The 13,468-nt window shown below is 53.7% G+C and overlaps 2 protein-coding genes across 7 annotated transcripts in view; one reads left to right on the top strand and one right to left on the bottom strand.

The window, feature by feature from the left end:
* SIRT3 (sirtuin 3) overlaps positions 1 to 7,665 on the top strand; it is a 34,567-nt gene extending 26,902 nt beyond the window's left edge. For 4 of the 5 annotated variants that reach the window (XM_010602250.3, XM_064287465.1, XM_023542206.2 and 1 more), the window contains 4 exons: positions 4,045 to 4,206; positions 4,681 to 4,890; positions 5,307 to 5,370; positions 7,183 to 7,665. In XM_010602250.3, coding sequence (XP_010600552.2) covers positions 4,045 to 4,206; positions 4,681 to 4,890; positions 5,307 to 5,345 — 411 coding nt within the window. In that variant the 3' untranslated portion in view covers positions 5,346 to 5,370; positions 7,183 to 7,665. The remainder of the gene's footprint in view (positions 1 to 4,044; positions 4,207 to 4,680; positions 4,891 to 5,306; positions 5,371 to 7,182) is intronic. The other variant, XM_023542205.2, reaches the window with a different exon arrangement.
* Positions 2,096 to 13,465, bottom strand: RIC8A (RIC8 guanine nucleotide exchange factor A). Of its 2 annotated transcripts, none has more exons than XM_064287463.1 (10): positions 13,294 to 13,465; positions 12,696 to 12,743; positions 12,037 to 12,627; positions 11,518 to 11,609; positions 10,938 to 11,088; positions 9,786 to 9,881; positions 9,558 to 9,702; positions 9,346 to 9,490; positions 8,999 to 9,118; positions 2,096 to 3,369 (listed from the first exon to the last, which is right to left on the bottom strand). In XM_064287463.1, exons 1-10 carry the CDS (start codon positions 13,375 to 13,377, stop codon positions 3,333 to 3,335), a joined length of 1,509 nt encoding a protein of 502 aa, XP_064143533.1. In that variant the 5' UTR covers positions 13,378 to 13,465; the 3' UTR covers positions 2,096 to 3,332. The 2 variants fall into 2 exon arrangements, with proteins under 2 accessions (XP_064143533.1, XP_064143532.1); XM_064287462.1 differs by lacking the exon at positions 2,096 to 3,369 and adding an exon at positions 8,205 to 8,745 and having other exon boundaries at positions 13,294 to 13,462.
* Positions 13,466 to 13,468: the final 3 nt, after the last annotated feature.

The raw sequence follows: 13,468 nt of genomic DNA, 5'->3' as shown, positions 1-13,468 counted from the left end.
GAAAAATTGGCAAGATTATAAAAGTTAATTCTGAAAAAAAGGATAGAACTAGTCCTATTAAGTATCAAGAATGCACTAAAGCAGCAGTAATTAGCAAGCTGAAAATGGCCTCAGAGAACAAACAACTAGATCTTTGGAACAGCGCAGCTCAGATACAGCTCATGATATGAATAGTATACTGCGATGGCACCACCACAGAACAATGCAGAGATTATTCAATAGTGTTGGGATAACTGGTTAGTAATTTGGAAAAAAGATCGTATAAAACCCTTATCTCATAACATCATAAAAATAGACTCCAGATGGATTACAAAGTTAAAAAAATAACTAGAAGAAAGGAAAAGTGATCCTTTGTCGGTTTTTGGAGGAGAGGGCAACAGTTGATGCCTTTGTACGATTTTGAAGCATTTGATGGTATTACAAAGGAAGAGGCTGTGGTGCAATGAATTGTTTAATATGGCCCTTCTACCCATACCATGGAAGCCCTGGTGGCGTAGTGATTAAGTGCTATTGCTGCTAACCAAGAGGTCGGCAGTTCGAATCCACAAGGCGCTGCTTGGAAACTTTATCGGGCCGTTCTGCTCTGTCTTATAGGGTCGCTATGAGTTGGAATCAACTCCACGGCAGTGGGTTTGGGTTTGGTTTGGACCCATACCATAGTCTTTGTAACTCCCACCAAATGATTGGGCAGGATCATGCTAATAAGGTATATGGAACCCTAACGAGGGGATTTGTCAATTTTGCCATCCTGCTAGGCTTAAAATGAGCCATCCCAGAGGCGAGAGGGAGAGGATCTCATCACCATCAAGAAAGAAGAGCCAGGAGTAGAATGCATCCTTTGGACCTGGGATCCCTGGGTTGAGAAGCTCCCAGAACCGAGAGACTGAGACAGAGAGACTGAGCTGTGATGGCAGGAGATGGCCCAGTCTGTGGATCAAGAAAGCTGAGTGCCTTTGGGCAGAAGACTTGATGGACGAGTAGGGTGCCTCCGGGCATTAGGTGGAGCTAGGTTTGCTGATTCCTAGAGCTAGAGCGGAGCACCATTAGGCCGAGGCTTACTGGCAGAGTGGGGTCCCTCTGGGGACTTGTGGGCAGAGCTAAAAGAATTTTGCAACAATTGCCTGAACAGGGCAGAGGCTGGGAGGCAAGAGAGAGGCCTGCCTGTGGCATGGCTGAGAAGAGGCTATCCTGATGGAAGAACTGTCCTGATGGAACTTAGCATTCCTGAACCTGAATTGTAACCTGCTACTGCCTATTAAGCCCCCTAATCATGAGTATTGTGTGAGTTCTGTGTGACCATTGCAATGAATTGTGGAACCTAGCAGAGAAATAGAGGATGCCATGGGAGTGATGGTTGGTGTCAGAATTGGTAAAGATGACGGAGACAGGAAGCATGTCTGATCTCTGCCTCATAGGAATCAGCCTTGGACTGTTGATCTTGATTCTCCTTCCCCCTTTTGAAGTTAAAGAAGTTCAGACGCCGCTGCTGCCATGCCATTTTTTACTAACGCTTGTGTCTTAGCTGTCTGGTCCTGCTATAACAGAAGTGCCACAAATGGGTGGCTTTAACAAACAGAATTTTATTCTCTCATAGTTTAGGAGGCCAGAAGTCCAAATATAGGGTGCCAGCTCTAGGGGAATGCTTCCTCTCTGTCAGCTCTGGGGTAAGGTCCTTGTCATCAATCTTCCCCTGGTCTAGGAGCTTCTCAATGTAGCAACCCCGGATGCAAAGAACATACTCCCCTCCTGGTTCTTCATTCTTGGTGGTGGGAGGTCTCTCTACTGGCTTCTCTCTTTTATATCTCAAAAGAGATTGACTCAAGATACAACCTAGTCTTGTAGATTTGAGTCCTGCCTCATTAACACAACTGCCCTCAATCCTACCTCATTAACATCACAGAAGTGGGATTTACAATAGAGGAAAATCACATCAAAAAACAAAATGGTGGACAATCAATGCTGGGAATCATGGCCTATCCAAGTTGACGCACATTTTGGGGGGACACGATTCAATCCATAACAGCTTGTTTCTCCCCACCCCCCAAAAGAAAGAAGGCAAATAACCTAAAAAGGCATTTATTGCAAGCATGACTGCAATGAGGGTAATACCTTTTTACATGAGAACTTACAGAAAGCTAGGTTTCTCTAAACATAATTTTAAGAAATGTATTTGTTTTTAGAAACATTTTTTTAAAACAAAGTCAAAAAGAATAAGTGGTACACAGAGATGTCTGTTGTTGTTAGGTACCGCCGAGTCAGTTCTGACTCATAGGGGACCCTGTGTACTACAGAACCAAACACTGCCCAGTCCTGCACCACCCTCACAATCCTTGTTATGCTTGAGCCCATTGTTGTAGCCACTGTGTCAGTCCATCTTGTTGAGGGTCTTCCTCTTCTTCGGTGACGCTCTATTTTACCAAGCATGATATCCTTCTCCAGGGACTGATCCCTCCTGATAACATGTCCAAAGTATGTAAGACGTAGTCTCGCCATCCTTGTTTATAGGAAGCATTGTGGTTGTATTTCTTCCAAGACAGATTTGTTTGTTCTTTGTGCAGTTCATGGTATATTCAATATTCTTCACCAAAAAGTCACAATTCAAAGGCGTCAATTCTTCAGTCTTTCTTATCCATCGTCTAGCTTTCACATGCATATAACGCTACTGAACACATCATGGCTTGGGTCAGGTACACCTTAGTCTTCAAGGTGACATCTTCGCTCTTCAACACTTTAAAGAAGTCCTTTGCAACAGATTTGTCCAATGCAATGTGTCTTTTGATTTCCTGACTGCTGCTTCCATGGGTGTTGATTGTGGATCCAAGTAAAATGAAATCCTTGACAACTTCAGTCTTTTCTCTGTTTATTATGATGTTGCTCATTGGTCCAGTTGTGAGGGTTTTTGTTTTTGTTGAGGTGTAATCCATACTGAAGGCTGTGGTCTTTGATCTTCGTAAGTGCTTCAAGTCCTCTTCACTTTCAGCAAGCAAGGTTGTGTCATCTGCATAAAGCAGGTTGTTAATGAGTCTTCCTCCAATCCTGATGCCCTGTTCTTCTTCATATAGTCCAGCTTCTCGGATTATTTGCTCAGCATACAGATGGAATAAGTATGGTGAAAGGATACAACCCTGACACACACCTTTCCTGACTTTAAACCACACAGTATATCCCCTTGTTCTGTTTGAAGGACTGCTTCTTGGTCTATGTACAGGTTCCTCATGAGCACAATTAAGTGTTCTTGAATTCTCATTCTTTGCAATGTTATCCATAATTTATTATGATCCATACGGTTGAATACCTTTGCATAGTCAATAAAATACAGAGAAGAGATAACTTCAAATGTTTGCTTTTCCATCCATAGTGGGAGAAGTCCTAAAGAAAAAAAAAAAAAGTCACGGAAAAACATTTTGTAACCCTAGTAAGATCATTGATTTGGGACAAGCATCAATGTCACTGAGACTGTTGGCTGGAGTATTGGTGGGCACACTGGGTCTGAAAGTCACTAAATGTGGGGCAGCCAGACACGTGCGCCTCCTGAGACCCAGGAGGTGAGCTCACCTAAAAGTTGGACCTAAATCGAATTCTGCCTTCAATCTAGCAGCACAGGGGGTTGGCCTGCCTCAGGCTGGGGACATCATACAAACACCCAACCTGGTTTCCTTAACCAAGCTGGCATGAGGAGAAACGAAACATGGGGTTTGCTTGGATCCTTTTTCCAAGAAACAATGTAAAAGTATCCTGGAGACATCTGGAGAGCCAAGCCTGGGCTAGGTATCCATGATGCCGAGGGATTATTACTGCTGGTGTTAGGTGTGATAATGGTATGTGACTCAAGTCAGTATATGTTGGGTATCTCCTGAACTGTTCATGGGTGACATGGTAAGATGTCCAGGATGGAGTGACATAGGAAACAAAATCGGCAAAATGCTGGTAACTGATGAAGCTGGCTGAAGGGTGTGGGGCTCCCTGGGCTGGTTCCTGGGCTGCTGTGAGGCTGAGAAATCTCATCATAAACAGCTGCTGTTGCTTTTCCCTCTGCTGTCCCAGGCCGACGTGTTGGCGGACAGGGTGCCCAGCTGCAGGGTCTGTACTGGCATTGTGAAGCCCGACATCGTGTTCTTCGGGGAACCACTGCCAGAGAGGTTTCTGCTGCATGTGGCTGATTTCCCCATGGCTGATCTGCTGGTCATCCTTGGGACCTCTCTTGAGGTCTGCACTGGCTGGGTGCTTGGAGAGGGAGGGGAAGCAGTGGAGCAGGGTGTGGGGAGAGGGAACTGGGCTCCCTTAGCTCTCTGTTGGGCACTTGTGAGTGGCTCCGGGTGCTTTGGGGGCACTTGGGCCCACCTCTGGGAGATGAGCAGATTCACCTGGTGAGGAAGAGGGCAGGTGGGAAGGAGTCAAGCCCCAGTGAGGGTCACAATAGAGACAGGACGTGCTGTCTTATGAGACCAGTGGCAAGGAGCTTCGGGGTTAGAGGAGAGGGAGGCTTGGGCCTGGGGACAGTGGGGGCGGGAGTATGGCTACAGGCAAAAGGGTGCAGCGGGCTTTTCCTGTATGCAAAAGCCTGAGGTCAACCTGTGCTGTCCGCCGAAGCCTCCTGGGCAAGCCATGGGGTGCTGGGGCCTCTCAGGTGTCCCCTGTCTTCCGAGGGGATGCCAGGCTCCTCTGTTGGGTGCCTTTCAGGTGGAGCCTTTTGCCAGCTTGTCCGAAGGCGTCTGCAGCTCCGTGCCCCGAGTGCTCATCAACCAGGACGTGGTGGGCACCTTTGCATGGCATCCCCGGGGCAGGGATGTAGTGCAGCTAGGGGACGTGGTTCACAGCGTAGAGAAGCTGGTGAAGCTGCTGGGCTGGACAGAGGAGATGCGGGACCTCGTGCGGCGGGAGACGGAAAAGGTACCAAGGGTAAACAGACCACCTGGCGAGGCTGTGTGTGGCCCGTCCTAAAACAGCCCCAGTTGGAGCTGGTGCAGATGTGGGTCATGTCAAGCATGTCTGGGCCATCGGTGTGCTTGTGAGTTGGGTGTTATTGTCGTTATCGCCATTTTTCAGAGGAAGAAACTGACGTTAAGTAGCTGCAGTCCCAGTTAGCAGTCTGCATGTTCACCAGCACCTAGTTCTGAGACATGCAGGTGGGAACTTGGGTGATGAGGTCCCCAAGTTCTTGTCATTCTCAAGTCAGGTATCTTAGGGAGCCCCTCTTCTGCCCATGTCCTGTCCTCCTCGTCTAGGAAAAGTTCCTCAGCCCCCCTCCCCCCCCTCCCCGAGAGAACACAAGGCACATTAAAGAAGAGACTGTCTCCTTTCCACAGGTGCGAGATGTGTCATCATCAGCATCTTCTATTCCATAGTTTGGCTCTTAGGGATATGATGGGGGTGAGTAACGAAGACCACCAAGTGCCAGTCACATGCTGCTCACCCCACCGGGGCAGCGGCAGGCTGGCTGTGCCAGGCAGGAGACCCTGGTCAGGGCGTCTGGTTCCCATACGAAAGCAGACAGATGGAGGCAGCCCTGTAGGGTTTTGTTGTTGAGGACAGACAGCAAAACGTACACCAGTTCAGCAGTTTCTACGTGTACAATTTAGTGACAGCGCTTACGGTCTTCGAGTTGTGCAATCATTCTCACTCCTTTTCTCAGTTGTTCCTCCCCTATTTACATAAACTCAGTGTCCCCCAAGGTTCCTATCTAATCTTTCTAGTTGCTGTTGTCAATTTGATCCCATATAGATAGTACTTAAAAGAACACAGTGCTCAAGGCAGACATTTTTTACTCATTTAAGCTAAACTACTGCTTGGTTTTAAGATTTCAGGGAATATTTTTGGTTTCAAGATTATCTCAGGGCAGTGCTTTCAGGGGTTCATCTAACCTTCGTGGTTTCAGAAAGTCTAGAGTCCATGAGAATTTGAAATCGTTTGCATTTCCCCCTTCTGATCAGGATTCGTCTATAGAATATTTTATCTAAATGTTCAATAATGGTAGCCAGGTACCATCCAGTTCTTTTGGTCTCATGACAAAGGAGACAGTTGTTCACGGAGGCAGTCAGTGACTCATTCCGTATCCTCCTGTTCCTGACACTCCATCTGTCACCCTAGGCAGGTAGAGACCAGTTGTTGTACCTTGAATGTTGAAGCCATGACCCTAAACCGCCAAACCAAGGAACCAAATCGCATGAGGTGTTTTGTTGTACATAAGCGGCCTCAGCAGCTTTGTCACTGTTGTGAACATGTACCACACAACTTTTTACAGATATACAACTTATGACAGCCTTTATAATTGGCTGTGCAACGGAACCCTTAATGAGTGCAGGTTTTCCATCACTGTAAACCAAAAGCAGTAACCTTTGCCTCTCCCTCCCACCCCTGGTAACCACTAATAAACTCTGGTCTCTCTGCTTTTTCTTGTCTTTTAATAAGTTAGGTCATACAGTATTTGTGCCATTGTGATGGACTCATTTCACTCAGCGTGATGTCTTCTAGCTCCGTCCTTAACAGTAGCACGTCAGGACTTCCTCTCTCCCAGTAGTACTCCATCTTATGTACGCGCTGCACTTTGTGCTACGGCTGCTAGCCAAGAGGTCGGCAGTTCCAATCCACCAGGTGCTCCTTGGAAACTCTATCTGGCAGTTCTACTCTGTCCTGTGGGGTCGCTAGGAGTTGGAATTGACTTGACGGCAGTGGGTTTGGTTGGTTTTAGTTATTGATGGGCAGTAGGTTGTTTCCACTCTCTGGCTATTGTCACAGCGCGGCAATGAACACTGGCGTACAAGTCCCTGCTTTCAAGTCTTCAGGGTACACACCTAGGGATGGAACTGCTGGGCCTATAGGGTTTGACCTGTTGTTTACAAGGTGTGCCCGCTGGCTGGTCTTCATTTTATCTTGATTTAAAGCATTACCATCAAAGGCAGCTGTGTGAGGGATGAACTGCAGAGTAGCGTGGGTGATTTTTCTGAGATGCGCCATTGTGAAACCGGACATCCCATTGGCTATTTAAAATCCCTCAGACAGAGGCTCTCCTTTAGCCACCCCCTTTTCTCCAACCCCATGGGGATCGTCTCAACCTGCCTGGCAGCAGCATTTGCAGAAGTGGAAAAGCTTCTGCTTTATACTTTGTTTGCAGACCTGGCCAGTGAGGTCTGCTGCCCACTGGTGTGTCTATGGAAAACTGATTGGAATATTCCCGTGTTCTAGCTCAATGCAGGGGACGGGTAGGCACGGCGGCCCTCACAGCCAAGAGGGCCACTGAGAAGAGAGCCACGTCCATCTGATGAAATCTCGTGCCGGGAGACGCACCGGGCACTTGTTCAGAAATCTGGGCCAAATGAGGATACACGACTCGAAGACTAGACTGGACTGTCTGAGCCACCATGGACACCCAGGGCTGTGCAGTTGGTGTGACTGGTGGCCTAGCTTGTCTGTGTGGCCGCGCAAAGGGCATCGGAAAGCAGTCTTCCGAAGGTGGCCCTCTACATTGAACAGATTAATTGCGGGATCCTAGGCCAGACCTGGTTTTGACCAGTCAAGTCTGAGGGGCAGTCTCAAGGCCAAACAGTTGCCTACTTGGTCTCTGATATGTGTCCTAGAGCTGGGTGTTCTCTGGGTCTTCCAGTGGTTGTTTTTAATTAGACAAAATTTTTCTTTTCTGGCATGAAATAAACTTTACTATAAAAACTAGATATGTCTTAATTTTCGTTCTCAAAAGGAGCCAAGCATTAAGTGTGGAAAGGGGCTCTTGGGGTCCTCACTCATTGGTGTGGCCAGTGGAGAACCCTCCCTTCCACCCCAGCCCCTCCAGAACACCCAGGCACCCCATCGAGGGCTCATACCTGTCCTCCAGACTACTACGCTGTGTGGCCCTTTCAGCAGCCCCTACCTGTCTCCTTGTCACTCACACCCCACCCAAGCTGCTTTCATCGTTGCTGTTAAAATTAACCTCCAGAGGACAGGGTACTCACTTGGAAGCCTTCCTGGCTCCTTGCTGCCTGTGGGGTCCCTGACCCCTGGCCACCCTGTGCTCACAGGCTTCCCTGCAGTTGCCCAAGGCCCAGTCCACCAGCACTCCTACCTCACATCAACTCTCTAGAGGGCCCGTAGTCTCACTTCTCAACTGTAAAACAGGGGGATCTAGGAAGTTGTGGAATTCTGGAAAAGGAGGCGAGTTTCTATCCTTAGTTCCTCTGCTTGATACCATCCAGACACATCCACGCACCCGTTCTCTCCCCAGACGTGTCTTTATTCTAGGACGATGCCTCTGTGGTCTGAGAAGGAACGTTTTCCTTCACGAAAATATTTTCAGTCTGAATTGGTGGGAAGGGTTGTGACTCAACAGCCACACCTGGGGAGACCCCCAGCTCTGGGGAGATGGCGTGCGGACTGTGTACGTGACCAGCTCTAACAAGTTCCTTCCCCTGTGAAATGCAGCACCTGTCCCTATCCTGCCAGGCCCTGCCCTCAGGCAGCAACCTCATACATGCTCCACCTGGGACAGAGTAGATCGTTCATAAGATTCCAGAGTTAGTGCAGTCCAGGGACAAGAAGCCGGACCACAGGGGAACCGCAAGCAGACTTGGCCAGGGCCGGGGCCAAGCTGTCCGCAGGCAGCACCAGCTGTGGAGGGAGGGAGAGCTGCAGCCTTAATCGGGGTCTGAGTCAGGGTCTGAGGAAAGCTGCCCCTCCATGGTCTGGCACATGGCATCCTGCAGAGACGTGAGGTGACCACAGGGACTCATGCCCATGGGCTGGATGACTCGGTGCCTGAAGAAAAAGGCTTGGTGGGCCGGGCGTGGTCCTGCTCCTCCTGGCCAGCACTCCTCCACCAGCCCCTGCCCAGACCAGGGAGCCTGGGCAGAACCTTGTGTCCACTGGGCTGAACCCTAACTGCCCCCTTCTGGCTTTGAGACCGTAGGCAGTCACTTATCTCCCCAGGCCTCAGTTTTCATCAAGACTGATGAAGAATGCAGCCCTTCTGGGAAGATGCCTCAGGGAGGGCTCCCTGCCCGCCACTCACCTGGAAAGCCTGTCAAACATGTTCACCAGCTTCATGGCCTCATGTTCCTTCTGCTCCTCTGTCATACCCTCCATGGGGTTGGGTGGCTTCTCCTCCACCCTCCCCGTCACGGGGTTTATGCTGCTTCCAGGGGGGCACGGCGTTAGTGCCCAACCAGGATGGGAGGGGCTGGAGGGACAGTGGGCTCCCGAGATTCCCCCAGCAGTTAGGGGCTCCCACGTACAGACCACCTACCCAGACAGGCCCGCCCCTAACCTGGATCTCAAGACAGATGCCACTCAGGGGAAGAAGCTGCTTCCACCCCCGTCCCACCCCACAGACGGGTGGTGTGGGCCAGGGCAGCACACCTGGCCTTGGCTTCCTTGTACTCCTCCGTGTCTGTGTCCTCGTCCTCCGAGTACTGGCCTGAGGCACGGCCCCCTGCCATGAGGCCCCTGGCAGCCAGGAGACCGGCGGCGTTCCCGTAGCCCGTGTACTTGATGAATCGGGGCACTGAAGGCAGGTGGAGGTCAGAGCCAGCCACGGCTGTGGGAGGGGTAGGTGCCCAGCCCCCACTCACCACTCTCGGCGCAGAGTACAAACAGGAACTCAGCAGCCACGCGCTTCACGTCAGTGTCCAGGTGTGTCATGAGGCGGACCAGCCTGTTGCGCAGAAGTCCCCCCACCTCGGGGCGGGTGCTCACGTCCCGCAGCGGGGGCAGCACCTGGGGAGTGGCCCGTCCCTTAGCCTGGGCGCAGCATGGTGCGGTCTGTGCCCAGGCCTGCCCCTGCCCCTAGGACCCCATACCTGGGCCTTTAGGAACTTCCTGGCTGGGCGGTGTGCACGGGCACACTCAGTCAGCACGCTCAACACAGGAGCCACGCTCTCCTTCAGCCGGTGCGTCTGTGGAGAAGCCTTTGTCACCTACCTGGCCCCACTGGCTTGCAGGTCCTGATGACAGGGGCTTGGGAACAAAAGTGGGACCTTGGCGGCGGCGGGGGAGGGGGGTGGGGGGGTGGGTCTTGCAGAGGACCTGAAGCACCAACTGTATAGCAGGGCCTGCTCCAAACAGAAACCCCCACAGCCCGTACCCAGTCCCTCAGGCCAGCGAGACCCGAGACTTTGCCTGGTCTTCTGTCCGCATTTTTATCTTTTGTGAAAACACCCATACTCGCGTTCTACTGTTCCCTTTTCCACCTGAGTAACCTTTTAGATAATTTAAGGCGGATGCTTAAACATTTCTATCGGAACAAGTAGCAGTTCACGTGAGGCGCTCTGTTTCCTTGACTGTAGCTTCTCACACCACGGCCTCAAGTTAGCGCTCGCGTCTGCACAACAGGCACACGTAGTGCAGATGTGCCCCATGGTTCACACTGCACCTGAGCACCCTTCCCCAGGCGCTGTGGGTTCTGGAATCTTCTGAGTATCGAGCCTGTCCTGCTACATGACACTGCAAGCTCCTGGAAATCTGTTGAAGCCCAGCCACCCGGCCTCCTGGGGCGTCCCCGCAGTGATGAGAAGGACCCACTGGCCCAAGACTCCTACAGATTCTGCCTTAGGGAGGCCAAGAGAGGATGAGGCAGGGGGCAGCAAGGGACAACAAAGGGTTGGTGGGCACAGTGACACCAACGTTTAAGCATCATGCACATGGACTGGGCATTTCCCAGGACCACACAAAAGAGACCCACAAGCATAAAAAAATTACAAGGACAAGCACCACACTGGACTTTGTAAACCAGTTAGTGTACCCACAGAGGGTCCACTGTTCAGACCCTCCACCAATCAAGAGTGAAACCTTCAGAAGAAAGGGCTCCACACGCTTCTCAAGAAGAACCATGGGCACTGGAGGGAATGCCCGACTCACATCAGAGACTTCCATGCACCAGGGCTGGTGGTGAAGAAGCAGGGAAAAGCCAGGTCAGACCCCCAGGGGCCTGCACAGCAGTCCCTCCTGCCTACCTGGTCCAAACGCCGCTCCAGAAAGTCAAGGAGAGCATGAATCACGTCCATGTTCACTCCCATGAACTCCAGGGAGCCTGTGTGCAGCTCCGGAGTGAGGAGGACGTCAAGGCACTCAAGTGGCAAGTTTCCCAGGAGATTCACTGCATGGCTGCAGACAGATGGGGTTTAATTAGGACAACTGTCCGGCAAGTGCAGTCCTAGCTGCCACCCTTCTCAGACCACACGTGAGGCTGCTCATCAGCCCAGGTCCAGGCGTCAGCGCCTCCCCTGACTGATCCTGGTGGTGCCAGGAATACCCAGGTATTTCTGAATGGTGCTGCTGCCCATCTCACTCAGACAGGTGAAATCAGATTCTAGGGTGGGTCCCTTCTGCTCTCTTTGCCCCGCCTCCCGATCCACAGCCAAGACTGAGAACCCTGTTTGAGCATCCCCTTCCCAGCCAAGGCAGGCCCACATGCACACCACCCCCATCTACCTTGAAGCCCCACCCACAGCCCCACCCACCCACCTCAAGGCCCCGCCCACCTGTAACCCATACCCCACACCCCCACTTACCCACCTCAAGCCCCTCCCTCACCCGTGGAACTCCTCCGTGCGGTCGCCGGCAGCCGAGACCATCACACAGTGCCGCAGAAGGATCCCCAGATGCCGGTAACAGGCAGCATCATCCTAACCAGAAAGAAACATGTTCTTAGGGGAGAGAAGAACCCCACTCCCGTTCTGTTGCCAGCTAAGGCTCTTCCATCCACTGAGCCTACCAACAAGCCTAGTCCTGGGCCCTTGTCCTCTCCAATGCGACCTTTACTTTACTAACAGTGGGGCTAAATAGCCTCTACTCTTTTCCTAACAGCACTTTTCCAACTAAGAACGTCAACACAGTCCCTTGGGATGAAATCCTGTTTCCTCTCCTACCACATACTCTGGTTCCTGCTGGGCCTGGAGAACCAGAAACCACCTCCCCTCGCAGCCTCCCTCCAATGCCTTCCTTGAGGCCCCTCCTCAAAAGGGACCCTCCTCTTCTCCAAGAGGCAGGAACCCCAATCCTCTCTCATCTGATGCCCACAAAATCAAAGGCACCTGTGAGTTGAGCCCTCACCTCATCCACCTCCTGCTTGACCAAATCGAAGGTGATGTTGAAGAGAACTTTGAGGATCTCCATGGCCCGCTCTGTCTCCTGTGCAGGGAGGAACTCAGGGGGGCTCTCCTCTGGGGACGCCCCCAACGTCAGCTCCAGCGCATGGGTCAGCAGGCGCACCCCCTGCAGCTCCCGAAACAGTTGCTGGCGCACGTCAGTGCGCAGTGCCGTCAGCAAGAAGAGTAGCCGCAAGTCAAAGAACTGGACATCATGCGGGAAGCTCCGCTGCCCGGAGAGCCGCACACGCTCTGAGAGCCTTACTACCAGGCAGGCCTGGGCAGCCAACGCCTGTGCCGCGGGGCTGCTCAGCACGAGGTTGCAGAGGCACTTGAGGGCCTCAAGCACAATGTCCATGTCTGGAGACTCAGGGTCAGGTCCCTCGGACACGAAGATGCCAGCACAGCGAGCCAGGGCCTGCAGGCTCGGGCGGCTGGTGAACAGGTCCAGGCAGCCGCGGTCCCGGGACAGGATGCGAAGGCTCTGCAGCCAAGTGGCGCGTCGAGAGGGCGGCAGGCCCTGCTCCAGGGCCGACACCAGCAGGCCGGCCAGTCTCTGCAGAGAGAGGAGCAGCTCCACCAGGCCCGCCCCCGCCCAGCCCCCCACCCCCGGCCAGCACCCACCTTCCTGTCTTCCCGCTGCCCGTCCTCAAACGTGAAGCTCTCCGAGTTCTGCAGAGAGAGATCAAGGGATCACGACGTTCAGGTTCCCCAGCCGGGGCAGGACCGCGCCCGCAGGGGGGCGGCAGCATCGGCCTCGACTCTGAGCAGGCGGCTGGGCCCGGCGCCCCCACCCGCAGACGCCCCCCACCGCGCGCCCCCCCGCCCGCAGACGCCCCCCGCCCGCAGATGCCACCACCGCGCCCCCCCGCCCGCAGATGCCCCCCACCGCGCGCCCCCCGCCCGCAGACGCCCCCCGCCCGCAGATGCCACCACCGCGCCCCCCCGCCCGCAGATGCCCCCCACCGCGCGCCCCCCGCCCGCAGACGCCCCCCGCCCGCAGACGCCCCCCACCGCGCCCCCCCGCCCGCAGACGCCCCCCACCGCGCCCCCCCGTCCGCAGACGCCCCCCACCGCGCGCCCCCACCGCGCCCCCCCGCCCGCAGACGCCCCCCACCGCGCCCCCCCGCCCGCAGACGCCCCCACAGCCCGTCCCGCAGGCTCAGCCCCGCCGCGCGGCGCGCCCACCGCAGTGCCCGGCCCGTCAAAGGCTCGCGCTCACCTCCCGGTTGTACGTCCGCAGGGCCTCCATCATTGCGGCCTCCTCCCCCGCCTCCACGGCATTCGCAACCGCCCGGGGCTCCATGGCGTCGCTGGGACCGGAGCGGGAAGGCTCCAGTCGGTGAGCGGAAGGCCCTCGAGCCGCGGAGCCGACCCCGCCCTGCCTCCCGACCCAG

Source organism: Loxodonta africana, chromosome 7 (assembly GCF_030014295.1).
Source record: "Loxodonta africana isolate mLoxAfr1 chromosome 7, mLoxAfr1.hap2, whole genome shotgun sequence".
In the NCBI taxonomy this organism is placed as follows: domain Eukaryota; kingdom Metazoa; phylum Chordata; class Mammalia; order Proboscidea; family Elephantidae; genus Loxodonta; species Loxodonta africana.
The sequence above is the reverse complement of the archived record's forward strand: the minus strand, read 5'-3'. Positions and strand labels throughout refer to the sequence as shown.

Excerpts from the sequence above, each read along its gene's own strand:
- RIC8A (XM_064287462.1), bottom strand. The coding sequence starts at position 13,377 with ATGGAGCCCCGGGCGGTTGCGAATGCCGTGGAGGCGGGGGAGGAGGCC. Across the intron at positions 9,703-9,785 it reads GGAAGTTCCTAAAGGCCCAG|GTGCTGCCCCCGCTGCGGGA; the intron begins GTATGGGGTCCT and ends GCCACTCCCCAG. Across the intron at positions 9,491-9,557 it reads TGTACTCTGCGCCGAGAGTG|TGCCCCGATTCATCAAGTAC; the intron begins GTGAGTGGGGGC and ends ACCTGCCTTCAG.